Source organism: Chenopodium quinoa, unplaced genomic scaffold, assembly GCF_001683475.1.
Source record: "Chenopodium quinoa cultivar QQ74 unplaced genomic scaffold, ASM168347v1, whole genome shotgun sequence".
Classification (NCBI taxonomy): Eukaryota; Viridiplantae; Streptophyta; class Magnoliopsida; order Caryophyllales; family Amaranthaceae; genus Chenopodium; species Chenopodium quinoa.
In genome coordinates this window covers 3,586,350-3,609,788 of record NW_018745286.1, presented here as the reverse complement: position 1 = coordinate 3,609,788, position 23,439 = coordinate 3,586,350, and the positions used below count along the sequence as shown (strand labels likewise).

Genomic DNA, 23,439 nt, shown 5'->3' with positions numbered 1-23,439 from the left:
GGCAAATTCATCTTCATCTGATGAGGAAGATGAGTCCACTGGGAAGGGGGGCAGAACTGCGGATAAGAGGGTGGTGAAACCTACAGAGGCAGCCTTGTCAGCCATGTTCACCAATGTGTCAAACACTCGACGCCATACAACGGTCAAGGCACGTCTGCTGCAGTTTGTAAAGCGCTGGAAGGACCTGAAGGATCCACTTAGGTAATTCAGAAACGTGTAATTGAGTGAAAAGTCTTTTTTGTGCATTCCTTTTGAAATTTTTTGTTTTAATTGTAAATTTTAATAAGTTTATGTGTATACTTGGTGTTATGTTGTTGCTTCACTTAATAGCCCTGGTATTGTGCTGATAAAGTGTGACAACATGGAAGCCAACCAGAGGGATTGCTATGAAGTGGTGCACCATAAATCGCGGGTTTCTAGTGATTATGTTAGAATAGCCAGTGTGCTATACAACAAGCAATGGGCCACCAAAGACTTATGGAATAGAAGCAAGTGTATTTTGCTTGACCCAAGCTTTTCGGTAAGTGGGCCGTGGTTCTTTTCATCTTTGGGGTGTCATATTTACGTGCACAAATGATGATCATGGATGTTGTTTTTTTTTGTTTGGATCGTAGAATCGACTGTTGTTGAACGAAGGAAAAGAAGAACATATTTGTAACAAGTATGCCAAATTTCTCCTGAGCTTTAAGCTGTCGCAGATTCAAACGGTCAGCTACTTACTCTCATAGTTCAATACTCTAGGTTTTAATGTGTTTCATGTATATACTCTACATTGTGCTTATGGCATTGACATTGTCATTTTATCAGGTCTTTGTCCCAGTGCTCGAAGTTCCTAAGGATTCCCCTGACGAGTCGCACTGGTGGTGCTTAGCATCAGACATGAAGGCTCGATAGTTGTGGATGATAGATTCTATGTACCCTGACCCGTTCACCACACATGCCAAAGAGTTTGATCTTTTGGTACTAATACTAATGCCTTTCATTGTAAACAAACATGGTATTTACTGGGACCCATTTGGTTATGTGTAATGTGTTTGCAAAACTACAGGTTAGTGGTATCGACGTCCTTTTTGGACTCTGTGACCCAGCATGGAAGACTGGTGAGCTACATTCTTGGACGAGATGCACTGTTGAGATCTTAGAGCTAAAGGATAAGTAAGCACTTGTTTCCTTATTTTCTTACTGTGCCAATAACTTTCAACCTAGCTTTAATGTCCAAAGAACGTATGTTCAACTTCTATGTTGATTGTTGTCCTCCAATGTGCAGCTCCTACTGTGGTGTTCTTATGCTGGCGTGTGTTAAGTTCTTTTCCAGAAGATTCACCACGAGGTTTAGTGTGGTAAGTGGTGTATATAACTGTGTTTTGTGTTAAAATCACTGAAGTGGTTGGCTACAGTGTTTGTTCATACATTTACAAGAAAAAATTCCTAATGCTCGGGAAAATTTGTTCTTGGACGACGTGCAGTGTGAAATGCATGAATTGAAAGATGGTCTGGGGGATTTGATTCCAAGTTCTAGGAAAACAACGCGAAATCTGTGATGTGTTATGTTAGTAGCCTGGGCGATGGTGTAATTATTTTCTGGGGTCGAACTGTCGTGGCTGTAAGTATTGTGTATTGAACATTTAAACACTTGCTAGCAAACGCACTCCTCCCTGAGGTGGTCTGTCCACTCAGGGGTAACTATTAGAGGTTTCTTTGGCTGTGGAGGTAGTCTGTCCACCCATAGCTAAGTGTTTGATGTGATGACTGCATTAGGTTTTGTTGCATTTTGCAGAGTATGCAGCAACTGTACCTTAATTACTCTTTACAATCTATATGAACAGGCTAATTTAAACTCAATGTACATTGCCATAGGTACCTTGCAAGTGCCAGTGGTGGAATGTAAATGATATTCTTACAATTTAGTTTGCAGTGGTATAATACAAGTGCCATTTGTGTTTGCAATGGTACATAAAAATGGTGTTGTTTGTACCATTGCTCTGTCAATGTATTCATGAGTTAGGATAGGAGTGAAATCAAGTAAAATAACAGCAACAAAATTGAACATTACAATCCATAATTCATAGAATACTGCTAAGGAACGCAAACAAAACATGGAATGTAATCCAACCACTGTTTACAGTTCACCCTTCATTGAGATGCCAAGTTTTGGACTAGTTTCCCCTTATGAAAGGGTCAGTATTCTCCCAGCACTGGTTTTCTGATATTCTAATTACAAGTACCAAACGTACCACTTTGATTGCAGTTGTGCATATTAACTTCATGTACACAGCATAGGAACGTAATATGTACACACGATGCATAGGAAAGGGTCATTATTCATGTACACAGCATAGGTACGTAGTATGTACACTGCATACCACTATGATTAAATGTACCGACGTGATTTCAGTGGTGCATATTTTTGGAGAATTAAATGTATCACTAACACAGTTAAGTGGAATATTCAAGGTTTCCTCTACTCGTAATAACTTCAGAGCTAATACATGCATTAAACAGTCAAGGCATAATTGAACATAGTGAAGGCATAATCAAACATAGTCTTAGGCATACAGAAAAATAATGTTGGGGAAAGGCAAATAAAACTACAGTACTAATTAAAAAAAGACACAGAGCATTGAGTATGGTATTTGATCCCTAGCATCTTCATCATAGGTCTTTTTCAAATCCCCAGTGGTGGATGGAGCCATCAAAAGCCAAACCAGAATTGAAGTAGTAACTTCCTGGCTCTGCCTCCTCGTCCGAGCTGCACGGATCATTGTTCAATTCAACTTGTTGTGGGGGCCATGATGGTGGAGGTGGAGCCTGTAATTGCAAACAACATTTATTTAGCTAAATAACTTACATTCCAAACAATATTATAAAACAAACAAATTACCTGGAAAACAACATCAATAAGCAACCTAGTTAGCTAACTTGATCTGTGCAAGAAAATGGCCCTTAGCATATTTGGTTTCCAAAACATCATAACTCCACCAGGACTTGACTCCGGACCACATATCTATGCTTGGTATTCACTTGGGAGGTTATGAATAACGCAATTGCTGGCGCCATGTTTACCAATACGAGCTTCCAAAATGATGACCAACATGGGGTTAAATTTTTCGTGTAGGGCCGCGAAGTGCTCGGCAAAGGAGGGCCTTGTGCACCCTTGGGCATTCCAAAATAGAATGAGCGACCCCCGATCGACTACACCATACTCTTCGGTTGAGAAAATATGCTCTCCTTTATAGCTAACACGGTGGTAGCGTTTACGAATGGGCAAGCGATGGTTAAGCCTCGGATTAAAGGTACAACCTTTAACTTGGAACCTCAGGTGGGTGTTAGTAGTATCGACCGTCATGAGGTGGAGGGTATCCGTGAAAGAGCAAAAAAAATATGTGGCGCCAAAGCATGGGGAAATTGTAACCAACTATGGAGTCGGTGTTAAGATTAGGCTTCAAGTCAATGGCTTCCTCTATCTCAGGTGGTACTGTAAGCGGGGACGACGAGGGATAGAACCTCTCTATGAGTCAATACAACATGACACAAGCTCCCACATCGTAGCAACCCACCAAGTCCTCTAAAAGAGGAAGGTGTCCCGAAGTCGGCATGTCATCTTGTAATTGCATGCAATCAGTTTGGCAGCACATTGATTGGAGGAGATGTGCTCTAATGGATTACACAGGCTGGTATATCCCATTGTAAATGTTGTAGGTGCTCCTAAAATACTTCACTAAATTCAGGTTTATTTCGGACACCCCCCCCCCCCCAGGTTTTTTTTAAAGTACAATATTGGTTGATCTGGGTGGGGTAACATTTGATGACCTGAGCTAGAGTGTTTATCAACGGTATTTCCGGCCATTTGAGGACCTTGTAACCGAAGAAGGGGATGGAGAAGAGTTGGAATGAGAAATGGAAGACAATGGATGGAGAGTATGGTTGGAAATTTAATTTTGTTGTGATGAAATGCTTTGAAATTTTTTTAATCTGGTGCATGAGTTCCCTAAGGAGTTGTCTTGTCTGGGAAATGGTACAAGATAATTACTGGGTAGTACATTTGACTTTGTATTCCGTTTAATTACATGTACCACTGTATGTATTGTTTTAATTTTTATCTTCAGTTACGGTGGTGAATGTTGAATGTTCACCCTACTATAGGCTACATGGCGTAGGTCTAGTACTATGGCATAAAGCTGTCGTTTCAAAAGAAACACACATTCATTCCGGTGGAACATTTTACAGTCACAAACATACAGGAACACTTAATGTAAAGAATTAGTGGTACAATTTTTATACCACTGGACGTAACAAAACTAACACAAAGGAGTGTGCCTGACAAAAATTAGTAAGAACTATTGCATTTCTTAGATTATATAAAGGGTGACTCTCAGTAGGAGTTGCTAATGATGTGGCATAGGAGAGCATGAGAAAGAATAAGAACCCCATTTAAGATGCTTCTCACTATTGATGCTCTAAAGTATACTTAACGTACAAGGACAAACAAAAAATCACAGTACGTTGTCTAAAAATAAGTCCAAATAGCTGGCAGTGGTACATTTATCGTTCACGAAATGTACCATTATGGTTTGACATATTGAAATGACAGGTGACGAAAATGGCAGTTCCCCAGAAGCAGTTCCCCAAGGAGTTTTCTTGTCAAAAGAAGCACAAAATCTGGCTAATGGTACAAGTTAGTCACTGGTGCTACATTTCACTTTGTATTCCGTTGAATTACATGTACCACTGTATGTATTGTTTTAATTTTTACCTTCAGTTACGGTGGTGAATGTTGAATGTTCACCCTACTGCAGGCTACATGGCGTAGGTCCAGTACTATGGCACAGAGATGTCGTTTCAAAAGAAACACACATTCAATCCAGTGGAGCAATTTATAGTCACTAATATACAGGAACACTTAACGTAATAGTACACTATATGTACCACTATATGTAACGGAACTAACACAAAGTTGTTGGGAGTGAACTTAACGCATGCTCATATTTATGAGTATAAAAAAGGGGGCAAGTATTAGCTCGTGACTGGTTTCCTTGGAGTAACAGAATTTGGCAAAAAAAAAAGGGTAGCCAAAGGAATAAGAGAGTGGTGGGTAATAAGGGAGTGATCGTTGATAAGAGCCAAAGCCGCCTTATGAAGCGGTTAAAATTCATGAAAAAATGGGTATCACGATGCAAATGGTGTTGTTCGAGACTTTTACCTCCCCAAAAGAGGTAAAGAAATGATCTTCGCCCACCAGTCAGCCACAATTGCTTGTGGAGGGCTTGAAAATCCCATCACTGGAATAGATTTCCATCCGGAGTACCCTTTCCTAACTCCTTTTAAAGTAGGAGGTCCCGGATACTTTTGGGTGGAAGCATTCTGTTTCATGCACTACGTTGTTGATGCTTACAAGATCGCTGTAAGTGTGAATCTCCGTGAGTTCCTAGAAAACATGATCTACTAGATGCGATATCCATACTATTGTAGACACTTGATAAAATTTTGGGAGCTTTTCCTCCCTATGTGTGATTGGCATCAAAATGTTGATTACATGCTCAATAACCACTATGAGGAAATTGAAAAATTTGGTCTTCTACTACTTGGTCACGATTTCACGTCGGATTACGACAAAAGTTTGATTCACGTGACGATAGAGTGGCTGATTTTCTCTGCAGAGGATCCTTTTGACATGATCCATACGAGTGAAGAACAATGCATGTACTTTAGAAGCAAGATGTTGGCTGAAAATGGGTACAATGAGATGCAACACTTGGATCTTATTACCAGGGAGCCATTTCAGTACAACGACTACCCATATTGGTATGTGCACCATTTGACCGAGGCGAAGGATAGGTTCGAGAACAAGTCCAATCCTGATTTCGGTGACTTGTGGGATGGTTATGAGCCTGATTATGGTGACCCATATGGGGATTCGTGGGAAGGGAACCATGATTTTGTGTTCGACTAGTTACGTAGTGCTGTGTTGCATTTTCGATGTTAGTTGCATGTACGCATTACCTTTCTTAGTGTTAGTATGTATTATGACTTTATGTACCACTGGGCAGTTAAATGGTATCATTCTATACCATTCTCGTTACCACGGTACGTATTACTATGTTTTATGTCGCACTGGCTTGTTTAATGGTACTTGGTTATGTTTCTTGTCATCAAAAACTACTTGGGTGTCCTTTACAGGACTCATCGTCTAATGTACCACTATTGTATTAGGTGGTACATTCACAACACTAAATCTTGTTATTAGTGGGCTATAATTTTGTAGTGGTTGACAAACCTTTGTGTTAGGTACCAGTGCATATGTGCTGTTTTTAAATGAAATTGAACTAGTTGAACTACATAGATCTGCATATGGAAATTTTAGCATACAGAAGCGGAAACAATGTTTTGCTAACTAGTAATGAACTACACTACCACTAAACGCAGTTGAACAAAAACGGCAATTACAATTTAAAATAAACAAAAATGGCAATTACAAAAATAGTCAGCCCAAATTTTACGATCTTTATGTGTTCGTGCTTTAACACCTCTACCCGTCGAACAACACCGCCAATGTTGGTTGGTGGACCATCCTTGATGAGGTCCGACTAAACAACCCACTCCCAATACCCGCAGTGGCGACATTTGTAGTACGACCGCTTCGGATTCTTCTCCGACATTGAGATTCGAAATTCCATGAGGGTTGCGTCATCTCCCAAGCAGTTGTTAGTTTTGGTTGATATCCATGAGATGTCCGCAGATGCAAGGGCCGGGAAATTGTTCGACTTCCTGTCGATGCAGAGGACATAGTTGACATTGTAAGTAATTTGTGAAGAAAGTGTTTGGGAAGGACGGTCACGTTTTAGGACAAATGACTTGTTTCAATCCAAACCCAAACATATATAGTGGAGTGAAACCACAAAGAGCGGGAAACTTCCTTAGTTTAGGCACCAGTTTTCCACCAAGGGCCCCATTTTATATATGGTACCCTATGGTTCATAAAATGTACCACTCTGTCTACAATGATACAATCCACACGTGAAAAAGTACCACTATAGTAAGGCCTGCACAAATTTCATTGTCATTAGGTTAACGAAGACAATGGTAAGTCCAATTTCTTAAGGAAGACTACATGAACACCCTGTTCATTGAAGGGTGTAATTAGTTAAATCATTTAGCAATCGATAACAAGCAAGGCCATGAACGAGCCAAGCAACAACTGAATAACTCAAACGAGTAACTGACTTCGTTAGTGACGTAAATATCCCAAAGGTTGTGATTACGGATTTCATGTACATGTAAGGGTTGTGCTTACGAAATCATTAAAAGATTACGAACTAGTTACTGAGGTAACCTGCTACATGTAGGTCTTATTACAAAATTATTAGTGAAACCGAAGATTGTCATCAAATAATATCCTACAATGTACCACTATAACGTAAATCTCCCAAAGGTTGTGATTAACAAATCATTAAAAGCCTGTAATTGGTTAATGAGGTCTACTCTAGTAATAAGTTGTTTGTGACCAAAGATATTATTGAAGCCTAATAAGAATGATATTAGTGATACCAAAATTCTGATTAAACAGTGACCTCCTATGACGGTGTTGTACCACCGTGACGGACAAACATGCATTTTCCTTTTCAGTGGTTGTTTCTATAAGGTAATTTGTTCCACCCTGACTATAGTGGTACTCTAAGTGTCTTAGTGGTACCCTCGAATAGTTGTATTGCATCTGGAAATTTAAACTCAGTTAATGTATTATACTGAATTTAAGTTGTCTAAATTAACACATTATTCAGTTATTATTATCCCATACCAAAAATTGTAATTAGTAGAAAGTATACTTGACTTACAATTACCATAATAAAATCACACTTATTGCAGTGGTACTCTTGTCGTTCGTGACTTGTACCCTTAATTATTATCTGCGTGCGTTTAAATGACATATTCAAATGACGGATACATGACGTGTGACGGAAATTGCAGTTCCCCAGATTTAGCGTGTGTAATCTCTTTTCCTTTTCAGTGGTTCCTTTTATGAGTTCATTTGTCCCGCCCTGATTATAGTGGTACACTAATTATTACTATTGTTGTCTTATATGAATTTTTAATAAAAATGAATATGAATATTTAAGCGTCGTGTTTTTTTTTTTGTAACAATAATAATGATAACAATAAAATGCAATTTTTGGTATCAAAAGATAGTATCACGTTGTTGTTTTTTTGGTTTTTATTAAAAGGGATATGAATGTATGCGACACAATGAAATATATAGTTTAAAATTTAAGATTTAAAGATAATTCAGTTTAAAATGGCGTATAAACAAAGAAAAAAATCCAGTTGACGAAAATCAAAAACGGTCCCAACTGTTGTGTTTAGGAATGATTTTTTCTTTCTTAGCTGTTTTTTTTTCCTTTTTTATGGAGTTCATACCCTATTTTTAGTTTTAATATAGATTAAAAGCTATAATTCCAATTCTTGTCAAGATAAGTTACATTGAAAATAATACCTTACTATTAGGATTGAACTGTTTTAGTCAAAATGGATTGAGGAATATTATGAAACTTTAATTCTATTCATATTTTGTTTTAAATTGGGTCAAACATGTGTATACATAATTAAGACACTTTGACAACATAGTATATGGTTATTTTTAGTGGAATTTGATTGTATATAAATACAGGTACTTCTTAACCATAAGATATTCAACATACTTTTTGAATCCTAAAGATGTATAGTAACTTGCCAAGTCATGTTGTTATGTTTGGAGATGAATGTAGACATAAGCTGGTAGGTTGTTTGTTTTTTTTATATATTATGTATTATTTGTAGCATGTTTTTTTTCTGTTTGTAAATAAATTTGTGAATATTATAGGTCCTTCCAGAGGATTGGACTGCCTTGTTGACTGGAGTTTGTAGTCCTGTGAAAGTTCTTCGAGGCCCTAATAGTCGAATATGGCCAATGTAGCTAGTGAAGGTTATTGAAGATACCAGAAGTGATATGTGTCTTGATATTGGCTGGGAAAGTTTTGTTAATGAAAATAACTTGGTTGATGGTGAAACAATGATTATTTATTATGCTGGTAATAGAACATTTTATGTCAGGGTTTTTTTCTCCGATTATGGTTGAAAGACATGCTAGTATTGAACCTCTTCAAAACGAAGAGGATGTATAAATCTATGTAATTTTACCAATGGTACATTATAATGGTGTGGTTTGTACCATTGATCTTTCAAAGTAATAATGAATTGGGATAGACGTTCTACTTAGTGAGATGCATGTAACGAAGTTGATCATTACATTCCACAATTCATATAATAATGTCAACCAACGCAACTAGTAATCCAACTACAAACAAAACATGGAAAGCTTTGGACTGCTCGGCCTATATGAAAGGGCCAGTATTCTCGTACCACTGGTTTTTTAGTGGTATAAATAAAAGTACATAACGTACCACCTTGATTGTAGTGGTGTATATTGTCTTCATGTACGTAGCATATGTACCCTTACCTGAGTTAACTCGAATAGTCAAGGTTTCCCCTGTTCGTAATAACTAATGAGCTAAAACACGCATTAAACAGGAAAAATCCAACATAGTCATTGCATAATCCAACATAGTGTTAGGCGTACAGGAAAATAGTGTTAGCGATATTAGTGATACCATATAATGTGAGTACCAAATGTCCTCCTATGAGGGTTTTGTACCATCCTGCACAAGAAACAAGCATTTTTCTGTTCAGTGCTCATTTTTATACTATAAGTTGTTCCACCCTAATCAAGAAACATCCATTTTCCTGTTCAATGGCTCTTTTTTTAAGGCCTTTTGTACAACCGTAACTAAAGTGGCACCCTTGTTGTCTTAGTGGTACCTTGGATTAAATGACAACATCTACTCTGACCATGATACATTAAATTAGTTAAATCGTTTAACAATCGATAACCATTAAGGGGATGAACGATCCATGAAACAACTACATGAGTCAAAGAACAAGTTCAAGCAGATGCACGTAGATTACGAATTTAAGGTACAGGTTGACACTGCGACCTCATTAAAGGATTACAAGTTCATTGTTGCCACAAACTCTAGTACTCATACATGTAAGTCTGTGTACAAAATACATTATCGAAATTGAAAATTATCATTAAATAATGTTGAACAGTGTCGTACTAGAAACGTAAACACCCCAACATGTGTGGTTAACCAATCAGTAATAAACTATGACTTGGTTAGCGAGGTCAAATCTAGTAACTAGTTATTAGTGTCCCAACTAATTTAGTGAAACCTACTACGACAAATTATTGGTATCATAATAAACTTAGGTTTTTTGAAATAGCACATTGTTCAGTTGTTATTATCCCATAAAAAAATTGTAATTATGATAAAGTACACTTTACTTACATGTACAAATATAAAATCACTTCGCTTTAATATAAGCCCAAACACACTTCAGTGGTACAAATATTGTTTATGACATGTACCATTAATGATGATATGCATGCGTGGAAGGACGTATTGAAGTGACGGGTCATGGAAATGGCGGTTCCCTAGATTTTGCCGAATTCCTTTTAGTTTCCCTAGTAAACCACCATTTGTGCAGAAGCTATTGATTAACAATCATTATTACATCTCTCTCCCACTACATCCACTCTTCAAGGATTTGAACCGTCACTTATGCTATGCACTCCTCTCTATGTATAGGACAATTCACTAGTTCAATTACTTACTTCAAACATTATCAAAATTAAACAAACACTTAAAAGTAACTCACTTGCTTTCTATCTCCAAAAAACCGAGTTGAACATTCCCCAAAAACTCAAATATAAACATGGATATAGTAGCGAAAAGGCAAGAGATTTCATCTTCCATGGTTGACATTCTACCCTCTAAAGTTTTATCCACCATTTTATTATGCGTTGCCAAGTCATCTCCAGCTGACTTATTTCAGTGCAGATTAAGGTTGGATTTCAGTTTTTTTATATTTTGTACTCTTTTTTACGTTTACATACACACTGAGGTTTAAATACTTTCATTTCTAGTGTTTGTAATGTTGAAAGTTGCAAGACCCTCCGAAGGATATCCGAAGAGAAAAGGGTCCTTGAACAAATTCCCTTCTCTTGGATTCGAACACGAATGTGGTTACACCAAGAAGAGGCGAACACATTTTTCATGGAGTGCGTAGAGAATGACCATCCTAAAGCACTTCTTCACTTTGGATTTGTGAGGCTTCTTTCTTATTGTCTATGAGTTTTAGTAATTACAATAATAATTCTGTCTATAAAACTAATTACTGTTTTCAATTCGCTGATTGACTAATTACTATAGCGCCAATACTTCTCTACTATGGCGGTAGACGAAGGTTTAAAGAGTTTGGAACGAGAAATGGAGTTGCAAAATACGGAGGCAGCATATATATTAAGCCTCATATATATATTTACAGGAAATGAAGACAAAGGTGTTAAGCTTTTAGAGAACACCATCAACATCATCGGATCAGCAGGAAACGTCTAGTGCAGAAGGAAGCTACATGAATTGGCAACGTCAAATTGGATGAGAAACAAGTATCTTTTAGAAAATATGCCGCAGCCGCGACTGTTTTGCAAACTAAAAATACAACACGAAAAGCACTTATCTACCTGGGATGGTGTTTACAACATAACTGTCGAAAATAAAATAGCTTGTTTAACTTGTAAATATGTTAGGGAGATAAGCATATTTTACACCATATTACATGGTCTAGCCAGGATGTAAGATATATGGGATAACTATTTGGTTTAATGACATTTCTTTTTTTAACCTGCAGTATATGATTTGTTACATTTGTGTTTAACTTGTACATAATAATTGTTTTACAAATCAGAACAACTAGTATTTATCGGAGAGATGTTCATAATAATAATAGGTGAAGGAGATGTTGACAATGTAAATAAACTTACGTATATCAATAAGCTAAATACAGTATTCCCGTATTTTATACAACTTTGTATAGTTTTGAACTACTTGGTCACTTAACTTACCAATATTATTTTACGTTGTTTACGTAGTAGCAAATGCAAATATTTAGTACACATAAACAGAACAAAAAAATAAATTAATAGTGAACTACGCTACTAGTTCTAACATTACGAAGTACCACCCTAAACACGATATATGCCTTTGCCTTTTCAGTGATTCGTTTTATACGGTCATATGTACCACCATGCTTAAAGTGGTACCCAAATTGTCTTATGTATGTTGAAAATGTATGGTATACCATTATAGGAACCTATTCATGTAAATACATGTACTTACAACACATAGATATAAATGACCAATGGTACAGTTCATTAACGATAACTATACCACTACAAAATGTTATAACAACATATACAACAAACAAATATCAAACCAGTAACAAACCAGTGGAATTAATAAAATTACAAGTGATTGGAACCTGATGTACCAGGAGTACCTAATACACTTTCCAAAAAAACCCCTAGAATTAGTTCCCCTAAGGAAAGTGTAGTACCCTAAGGAACCATCCGGATCCCTCATTTGATATTAGTGATACAATTAAACAGTGACGGTGTTGTACCACTGTGACAGACAAACATGCATTTTCCTTTTCAGTGGTTGTTTCTATAAGGTCATTTGTACCACCCTGACTACAGTGGTACCCCAAATGTCTTAGTAACTTAAGGTACATATTGTATTACAAAGTAACTAAATTAGTTGATGAGGTAAATATCCAACAGGTCGTGATTACGATCTTAAGGTACATATGGGGGTTGTGATTACAACTTCATGAATTCATACGTGTACGTCTTTCGACTGAGGTAAACTGCAGTATTCATACATGTACATCTTTTTAACAAAATACTGGTGAAGCAACAGCATGTCATTCAATAATGTTCTACAGCATCCTACTTTCAACATAAATCTCCCAAGGGTTGTAATTACCAAATTCATTGACAGATTATGAATTGGTTAATGAGGTCTACTCTAGTAATTAGTTATTTGTGACCAAAGATATTATTGAAGCCTAATTAGAATGATATTAGTGATACCAAAATTCTGATTAAACAGTGCCCTCCTATGACGGTGTTGTACCACCATGACGGACAAACTTGCATTTTCTTTTTCAGTGGTTCTATCTATAAGGTCATTTGTACCACCCTGACTACAGTGGTACCCTAAGTGTCTTAGTGGTACCCTCGAGTAGATGTATTGGATCTGGAACTTGAAACTAAGTTAATGTATTATACTGAATTTAAGTTGTCGGAATTAGCACATTATTCAATTATTATTATCCCATACCAAAAATTGTAATTAGTTGAAAGTATACTTGACTTACAACGACCATAATAAAATCACTCTTATTCTAGTGGTACTCTTATTGTTCGTGACTTATCATCTGCATGCGTTTAAATGACATATTGAAATGACGTGTGACGGAAATTGCAGTTCCCCAGATTTAGCTTGTGTAATTTCTTTTCCTTTTTAGTGGTTCTTTATATGAGTTCATTTGTCCCACCCTAATTATAGTGGTACACTAATTATTACTATTGTTGTCTTATTTGAATTTTTATTAAAAATGAATATGACATTTAAGCGTCTTTTTTTTTTTTTAAAAATAATAATGATAATAATAAAATGCAATTTTTGGTATTAAAAGATAGTATCACGTTGTTTTTTTTTTTTTTGGTTTTTATTTAAAGGGATACTAATGTATGAGACACAATGAAATATATAGTTTGAAATTTAAAATTTAAAGATAATTCAGTTTAATATGGCGTATAATTAAAAAAAAAACGATTGACGAAAATCAGAAATGGTCCCAGCACACGTATGTACAGATATCATGCATAAGCATAATAGGAAACATTGCAAAAGTTGCTTTCTATTTTTAGATTTTTAAAATGTTTGCACTATAGCAAAACGGATCAAAACATTACAATGAATACGTATAGTTTTATTCTTTTTGGAAGACATAACTATTTTATTCTTTCTAGAATGTATAATAATTACTGGACTTGGTTTTGATTGGTCAAACTGTGTACTAGGAACTCTTCTTTCTTTCATTTCCTTTTCTGTTCTTCTGCTTTTATTTTTTCCGTTTAAATGGCCAGTGGTGATAGTACTGCGACCTTTGGGAAAGTCTTCGAACCACCTGCTTGGAAGCCGAATGCAAGCAAATTACAAGAAGAGAATATTTCAAGTTTCTTGTTATATTTTGCCGATGTTACACAAAAGATGAACAATCATTTGGCCTTAATGCAACAAGGTACCTCTAAGATGGAGCGCAAAATGGAAGAAGGAGAACCGAGCAACAAAAGAAAGCGAGAGGTGGATGCTGATGAGCGTGAACAGAAAGTAACTGTGTTTGAAACAAACAGTGATGGAGATAAAGTCATCATTGAGGAAGAAGGTGGGACCGAAGAAGAAAGCGAGAGTGAGGAAGAGGTTGAAAGTGGCGTAAATTCTGATTCAGAAACCGAGACTGAGGAAGAAGCTGTTCCAAAATTGGATGCATCATTTGAATCAGACAATGGTTCAGATTTTGGAAACTATTTTGATGATGATGACAATGATAGTGGTTCTGATTCTGATTTTGGGAACCAGTATGAAGATGAAGGAACAAGCGAGGACTCTGATATGTACAGAAGGAAAATTCCATGACTAAAGGCTGTAATAGGTGATATTGATTAATGTGATGCATTTTGGGTCTTTTGTCATTTCCTTTCCTTTGCTGATCTTTTAAAGTGCTGACATGAATCAACGGTTGTTTAAAGATTTTTTTTTTGGTCTTTTATATTTGATTACAGAAACTTATGAACTAGTTGTGATGATGTAGTTTAATCCGTAGTTTATGTCATTGGTACGTATGAACAATAGGTCGTAGTTTCTAAATGACTACACTTATGATATATATTTAAGTTATCGTTGACCTTGTTTTAAAAGCATTAGTTTTGTGTTGCATTTTATTGTTTATATTGCTTATATTTATGCTTGGTATAGGTTAAATGATGATGCAGTCATATGTGAAATTAGAGGGTTACATATTAGGTGGTTTGATTAATGGATATATTTTATTGTTCATGTATGGAAATTCAGCATTCATTTACAATCTTTTATGATGGTTTATGGATATAGCATTTGATGATTCTGTAGAGTAATTATTCTTTTTACACTACTCAGAAAGAATGATAAGGTAGACTATTTATTTGCTCTTTTTTATAGTGATTCTAATAAGTAAAGAGATAACACACTTGAAGTACTTAACCATATAATATTTCACATTATATTTACATAATAAGCAAAAGGCCATATGGCTACAACCCACACAAACCTAACTTTAACCCTAATCCGTGCTTTGTGGAATAATTCGGAATGGAAAAAACGCGTCTAAAAGAAGCTATCAAAGATCGATTTCCTTCACATATGATAAAACTGACTTTAAAATGCACAAAAATATTATCGTGGTATGGCAGTTGCCAGCGTGCGTGACAATCTCGTGGTGTCGCGACAATTTCTCTGTTCTTTTTTGCATATTTTGCTTCTATATATCCTGTAAATCCTATCTTTCTGTCGCACCACACCATTTTAGTCATGCCACGGGAAATTCCAACATGTAACGACAAATGCTAATGTGGTGCTACAAATTTTTTTCCGTTTTTATTCTTCTTCGTAAAATTGTAACAACATGTAACGAACAATGCTAATGTGGTGCAACAAAGAAAATTTTTTTCCGTTTTTATTCTTCTTCTTAAAATTCCAACGTTTTTCAATTTTTATTATCCCATACCTAAAATTGTAATTAGTATAACGTATACTCTACTTACAAGTACAAACGTAAAATCACACAAAGTTGGATTGTAATAAGCACAAACATATTTCAGTGGTACACTTATTGCGTAAGACATGTACCATTAATTATTTTATGCATGCGTTGAAATGACGAATTGAAGTGAAGGGTCTGGGAAATTGCAGTTCCCCAGATTATGTGTGCCGGATTTATTTAACTCCCCCAGTAAATCATCATTTGCGCTTAACATTGATTAACCACCATCATTACATCTCTAACCCACTACATCCACTCCCTTGCAGAATGTCAACCGTCATTTTACAGTCTACATATAAGGCATTTCAATGACTAAGTTACTCATCTCAAACATTTTCAAAGAAAAACAAAGATTTAACAATACCTGACTTCCTTTTACTCCAAAAAACAGAGGTCAGACTCCAGAAAAACGCAAAAAAAAAACATGGATGTAGTAGCGAAAAGGCGAAAAATTTCAACTTCCATGGTTAACATCCTTCTGTCGGAAGTGTTAGCGACCATTCTGTGTTGTGTTGCTAAGTCATTTCCTACAGATTTATTTTGGTGCAAAATAAGGTAGGATTTCATTTTACTTATAATTTATACTCTATTTCCCATCCCCCTATACACAAAGATTTTAACAATGTAATTTCTGGCGTATGACATGAAAAAAGTTGCAAGATCCTGCGAAAAATAACCGAAGAAAAAAGGGTCCTTCAACAAATTCACCTCCCTTGGATTCAAACACGAAGGTGGTCACACCGAGAAGAGGCAGACGCATTCTTCATGAAGTGCGTGGAGAATGAACATCCTGAAGCTCTGTTTGAGTTTGGATTTGTAAGGCTTCTTTCTTATTACTTGACAATTTTATTCATTATAATATTACAAAAAACCTGTTAATAACTGTTAAATTTTTTCTATTTTACGTTACTGTAGCGACAATACTTCAACTATATGGTGGTTGACCAAGGGTTGAAGAGGTTGGAAAGAGCAACTGCATTGCAAAATACAGAGGCAACATATATAGTAAGCCTCATATATATATACACCGGGGAAGAAGAAAAAGGTGTTAAGCTTTTGGAGAACACTATCAACAGCATCGGATCTGCAGGGATCGTCCAGTGCAGAAGGAAGTTACGTGACATGGAGAAGTCAAATTGGATGAGAAATAATTTCGTTGTAGATTATATGCCACAACCGCATTTATTTTGCAAACAAAAACTACAACACGAGAAGAACTTATCTGCATGGGCTGGTCTTTATGACGAGAATGCTGAAAATACAATATCTTGTTTAACTTGTAAATGTGTTAGGGAAATAAACGTGTTTTATACAATAGTAAAGGGTCTACTCATCCGTCATGTATGATAGATATTATTTGTATAATGACATTTCTTTTTTTTAATTTGAAGATTATAATTTGTTAAATTCGTGTTTTAGTTGTATGTAATAATATGTTTTACAGTTCAAAACAACACACACAAACAAAGTAGTTCACAATATTAGTTGTATTGTTCTCAGCTACTCCATAATCAAACAAACCTATATTAGTTTACGTTGTATCAAAAGCAAAAATTCAGGCCATATAAACAGAACAACAACAATAGTTTTACAACAACACCAATAAAAGAATAGATCAATATGGATTTCAACTCTGACAACGTCTACTCTGATCTTCAAATCCTACATATGCTAAGAATGTACCACCCTAATTACAAGAACAATTTGCGAATTATAAGGTACACATTCACAGGAAACTATTCATGTAACCACCTCTATTTTCAACGCATGAATATAACTTCCCAATGGTACAATTCATGCACAATAAGTGTACCACTGAAACATGTTTAAACAACAAATACATTCCAATGCATTAATCAACCAGTTCAATCGATTACATTACAAGTGATTGGAACCTGATGTACCAGGAGTACCTAGTACACTTGGAAAAAAACCACCAGAATTTGTTCCCCTAACAGAAGTGAAGTACCCTAAGGAACCATACACATCCCTCATTTGAATCCCTCCAACCGATCGTACATAGTCATTCGTTGACAATGACATACTGTTATGTGCCGCCGCAGCTTGCTTCTTTGCTGCGTTTTTTGCCCTAGCAGCCTTTTCTTTTCCCTTTTTCTCTGTGCAAGATGGATACCTTACATTGGTTATACGATGGGCCTTCTTCTTGGGCAACGGTGGATCCCTAATCACTGCTGGTACGGATCCATCACAACTCCCCACAACGGCAATAACTGGTGTAGGGATCATATTTGGCAGCCCAGATGCATGTGTAGCTGGTGTATTTGTACAACCAGGCCCCTTGTTCAAAGCCACAGAAGAAGGCGTCCGAACAACACAATGTACACCATCATCCTAACCTTCATTTTCATTATCCTTAGCTGCTTGTTCCTGTTTTTTGGCAACCATTGCCAACACTTCATCGACTCTAAGGTCCATCAATTACAACAACTCTGCCACAGCCTCAACACCCTCCTTATAAGCTGAAGCCTTTGAGCAAATTGGTTCATACATCCCCATCAATTTGTGATATTGCCTGGCTTCATCGGTTTTAAGTGGATCATGGTAAGCTACTTTCACTCGTGTGTGTTTCCTTTGAATATCCTTCCTCCAACGACGTAGAATATACTTCTCAGGAACAAAAGAAACACCGCAATGGTCATACACAAAGATCATATGTCGACAAATGATTCCATGGTACTCAAAGTGTTTACAGTCACAACTAGCTTCATATGTATTACTATCATAGCACACCTTGTAGCATCTCTGAGTCTTAGTCACAGATTCTTTTTTTGCATATTTTGGCTTGATCCACACTCGGTCCTCAATAACAAACTCAACTTGATTCTCACCAACTTCATAGTCATCTAGGCGACGCACGTACAACATCCTCTTGCACTCCTGCTGAACTTCTTTGAATTTGGCGTCCGTGTAACACTTCTGGAACACTTCTTCCGCTGGGAAATCGGTAGCTACATGCCTGATGTACCGTAGTGTGTTGGAGTCCGTAATTCTTTCTGACTCGGCCCTTATCTGCATGGCATCGCAGTATCGAAGCACAAATTCAGACAACGTTGTATGCTTGTCAACAAAACCTTTGAAGAAGTGATTGAAACTTTCAGAACGTTGGGTCGTTCTCATACCGGCCCAGAATAAATGCTTCAAATAGGCTGGGATCCACATGTGCCTTTCCTCATACAGCCCTACATTTCAAATAATTGCAATTAATGGCTCATCTTAAAACATACAAACCTCATACACCTGGACTCCTGTGAATGGTACATTCACTATCTCAGAATTGTGCCACAACTAAGAAACTTGCAACAAAAAAATTCTATGGTACAAAAGTCTACCACTAAACCTCCTCCTACCCTAAATCAAAACTGAAACAGCTTCCAGTCCCCTGCACACAGATAGCTACACCTCTGCATATTCTAACAGAAATCAGCAACAATCACAAACAAAAAAACAAAAAAAAAAAGGGAAGAATTGGAAGTGCAGTACCTTCAAGCCAACTATTATCTCCTAGTTTGTAATAATCAACTGCGTCCACCTAACGATCTAAAAATTCATCAGCATCTAAACTACCATAAATGATATTTTCAAACTCATCCTTTACAGCTTCATAGTCTGCATGCTTACCCACATACCTCCCAAACTTCTGAAGTATGTGCCATATGCACCACCTATGGCAACTCTCAGGTATAGTCAAGTTTACAGCTTTCCTAATCGCCGGATCTTGATCCTTTAGGATTGAGATAGGAGCTTTACCCCCATGAAATGTAGCCAAGTCCTCAACACCTACTCATAGGTCTCCGCCGTCTCCCGAGAGATCAATGCACACCCAAACAAAATACTATGTCCGTGATGGTTCACACCGATAAACACATCAAAGGGAAGGTGAAATTTGTTTGTCAAATACGTACTGTCAAAACACACATCTCCAAACTCCTCATACGCAGCTCTACTCCTCGCGTCTACCCACACAACATCTTGTAATGCCCCGTCCTCCCCAAACTGACATAGATGGAAAAAATTCTGATTGTTGGCACTCATTTTGTTGAAGTACTCTACCATGCCATTCACATCACCCTTAGTAAGCTCAAGTCTTGTTTTCTGAGCCACTGCATTCTCCAAGTCTCTTTGCGTAAATGTCATCTCCTCTACTCCATTACGCTCCCGAGCATAACAGTTGTACATTTGGGATACCTTCACCTTAGACTTCTTCGCCGTATGCACCTGCTTGACCAAGTGATTGTTTTTCACCATTAACTCGTGCTTCCGGTACATCACTACATCCTTTGACTTTCCCGAAGTAACAATGTGACCTTTATGCTCCAAATTCAGCCTTCAAACAACCTAGTTCCCTTCCTCATTAACACTGGCATATAACTCCACACGACAACACCAAACCCAGCAAACTATATGATCACATAATTCATAACAAAACTTTTTTTTACCTTCTTTAAAAGTTCGATAAATAACAAGTTCAAAGCTCTTTTTTTTTGTTTGTACAATTTTTAACACAAACAGGTTCGACAATAACTCATATAATTAGCAGCAACTCATCCTTCACTCCATTACCATTCTTAAACCAACACATTCCCAAACAATTATAATACATTAAACAAATTTAATCAACTCAACTACAACACCCATTTTATCAAATAATGAACAATCTACTTTCATATCAAAGATTATGGCAATTTAACATTACCAATTAGCCATTTACTTACTTAATTACGTGGATTGAAGTTCATATCAAATTTACAACAAAGGGTCCTAACCATAACAAAGGTTCCTAACCCTAACATCTTCATCATCTAATTAAAAGAGTCTACGTTTTATAATTACCCAATTCAAATACTCATTTATAACCCTCAATTTTCAACTCCTTCATCTTCAACTACTTCCTCCACTTGAACTTCCTCATAATCTGACCCCCATTCCTCTCCATCATCTTCTGATCCCTGTTCATTCTCCTCCTCATCTCTTTCTCCATACCCATGCTCACTCTAAAATCCCTCCTCATTACCACATACATCATCCTCACCACCATCACCCCCCTATAACAATGACATAGCCATAAAACAATCATATACACAACACCACCACAAGTAACAAAGTACAATATCTACATTATACATAACATCATTTTCATGGCTACAGAAACCACCATACCAATGAACAACCATTTTCCAAGTATCAATTTCAGAATTTAAAGACAACCCTCAATATTAATTTCAACCTACTCCAAAATCCAACATACACAACACAGATTAACCACACTCACCAATTGATCAGGCTACAATCAACAATCTAACAATACCAACAACAATTGCTCAAAAAATGACTTACATTTAAACAATATGCCAACTTATTTAAGCACTAAGACAATCACTATCAACAACAACTATAAATTGAAACAATACCAATAATTGAGGGACACCAAAAAAACCCTACCTTTTCAGCTAATTCAATTTTGTTTACTCCCTCAATTCATGCCTTACTAACTGTTAACTGAAACAAATACCTCATACACAACAGAACGACCTACATAGGGGTTTCGAACACTTACATTCTCACTATCAAACCGCAACTCCCTTGCGCAACCATGGCCTTCTTCACCACCTTCACGCAATGCTTCCGCTAAATCAACTCCCAATAAATCAGCAGCTAACCGATTTCGCATTGTCAAAATGTAGTTCGGATTCACAAATTAACTGCTAACCATCTATAAACAACTACATCACACTTTTTCATTTCCAAAATTAATTACAAATCTACCTTCAAATTGAATAATTACAATAATGCATGTACGAAACTTACATTTTCACAATCAAATCGCAGCTCCCGAGCGCAGCCATGTTCGTCTTCTCCACCGTCACCAACTGCTTCAGCTACATCCACGCCAAGAATGACAGCTAACCTCGTTCTCATCCTCAATTTCTAATGTCAAATGAACGACATTTAAGTGGTTTTAGTGCACTTGGGACAGGATTTCAATGCCTTTAATTTAATTTCGCTCAATTCGCCATTGAACAGTAACACTTTGCTTTCGGAAGAAAGAGGAAAGTTGCTTTGTCAGACTTCATTTTGGTTTCTCGCTTAGATTTTGGTTTCCTCGTTTTCACTTTCTTTGCCCCGTTATTTTTTCCTCCAGTTGGCACCTTGTCCCCACCCAACTTCAACATATTTACATAAGTTGCCATCCTATTTGCTTCCTTCATCCATAGCGCCTATGCGCTGATAGTTATCCATAACCACATATAAAGCAATAAATATATACCTTTTCATCCTTTAGAAGTAAAGTCTGAAACCTAACAGATTTTTTAGAAGATAATATGTCCCTTCCTTTTTCAGCAACTATTACTCTCACTATATAAGCCTTGCTTGTCGCATTTAATTAATTGAAATACAGATACTCTGGCTTTTGTCTAGCTGTTCTGTATTTCTGATCTGTGTATATAAATGTTTGCATAATATTCAGTTCAGTAGTAGCTTTATAAGAGAATGTATAATTTTATGCACCACTTAATATTTGACTAAACTAAACATGCAAATCACAAGGAATTTCTAGGGAAAAAATTAAGAACAAGAATATCAAAGGATAATATAAGAAATATTGTAAAAAAAAGAACCATACTTTCCATAGCTAGTTAAGTTATTGCTAAGATTGCTTCTTTGTGTGAAAAAACGAATGGCAAGTAGCAAATGCTTTTATATTAGTTGAAATAAAAAGCATAGAACACAAGAATGGCAAATAGAACACCTTTGAATATTGTTGGTAACAATTTTCAGAATAGCAAATGACAATTTTTTAATACTTTGTTACTATTTGAACAGTGCGCTCCATACCTTTGAAAAGGAATTCTGAACTGATGTATCTTGTACTTGTAAATCAATTTTGAAAGATTGGAAAAGCTAAGCCTCTTGATAAACAATAAAATAATAAGATTTTTTTTATGCTATAAATCTCAATTTATAAGGGCCACAATTATGTAAAATAATGTTATACAAGTTTCCTATTTTTAGGGGAAGGGCTATTATATATTATCATAATCTAAGCTACCCTAAATTTTATAGCATTTGTCTATGGTATTACTGCAATCTTATACATACATATATATATATATATATTCTCCTTCTGATCAAAATGTGAAAACAAACTTCAAAATATTGCATTTCAATACATATAAAAAACTTTACAAGTTGTTGTCTGTAAGCACATAACTTTAAAAAGCCTGGCTTGTTAGTAAGTTGTTGTCCCATATATGTACAAAATTTTGCTACCCAAATATTAAAATTTCTTGTAAAGGACCCCTTCTTTGGAAAAGCTTCTTCTTGCAATGTAAAAAAGATAAGCTATTTAAGCACCTTTGTACTGTTTGCCTGATATTTATTGTTAAGCAAAGTTCTGCATAATGAAAAATGAGTTCACTAATCTTAGTTAATGTATAGTCACCTAGATTACGCCTGCTAGCTTTAAGACGGCATAATATACCACATTTTTAAAAGAGTTCTCTGAATTGAATGCTGTAAAGTAGGAGCAACTGATATGACTTTCACTTTATTGGTCGTTCGTGCACGCGAAAGAGCCACATATAAATGACCATTTGAAAAACACAAACGAAGAGTATAAAC

At 36.3% G+C, this 23,439-nt stretch overlaps 2 protein-coding genes across 2 annotated transcripts; one reads left to right on the top strand and one right to left on the bottom strand.

The window, feature by feature from the left end:
• The first annotated feature begins 16,563 nt into the window (after positions 1–16,563).
• LOC110712053 (putative F-box protein At1g67623) lies at positions 16,564–17,145 on the top strand. The gene is made up of 2 exons (XM_021890478.1): positions 16,564–16,614; positions 16,714–17,145. The coding sequence occupies exons 1-2, from the start codon at positions 16,564–16,566 to the stop codon at positions 17,143–17,145; spliced, it is 483 nt and encodes a 160-aa protein (XP_021746170.1).
• Positions 17,146–18,237: 1,092 nt separating this feature from the next.
• LOC110712052 (protein FAR-RED IMPAIRED RESPONSE 1-like) lies at positions 18,238–20,064 on the bottom strand. The gene is made up of 3 exons (XM_021890477.1): positions 19,735–20,064; positions 19,354–19,540; positions 18,238–18,998 (listed from the first exon to the last, which is right to left on the bottom strand). Exons 1-3 carry the CDS (start codon positions 20,062–20,064, stop codon positions 18,238–18,240), a joined length of 1,278 nt encoding a protein of 425 aa, XP_021746169.1.
• Positions 20,065–23,439: the final 3,375 nt, after the last annotated feature.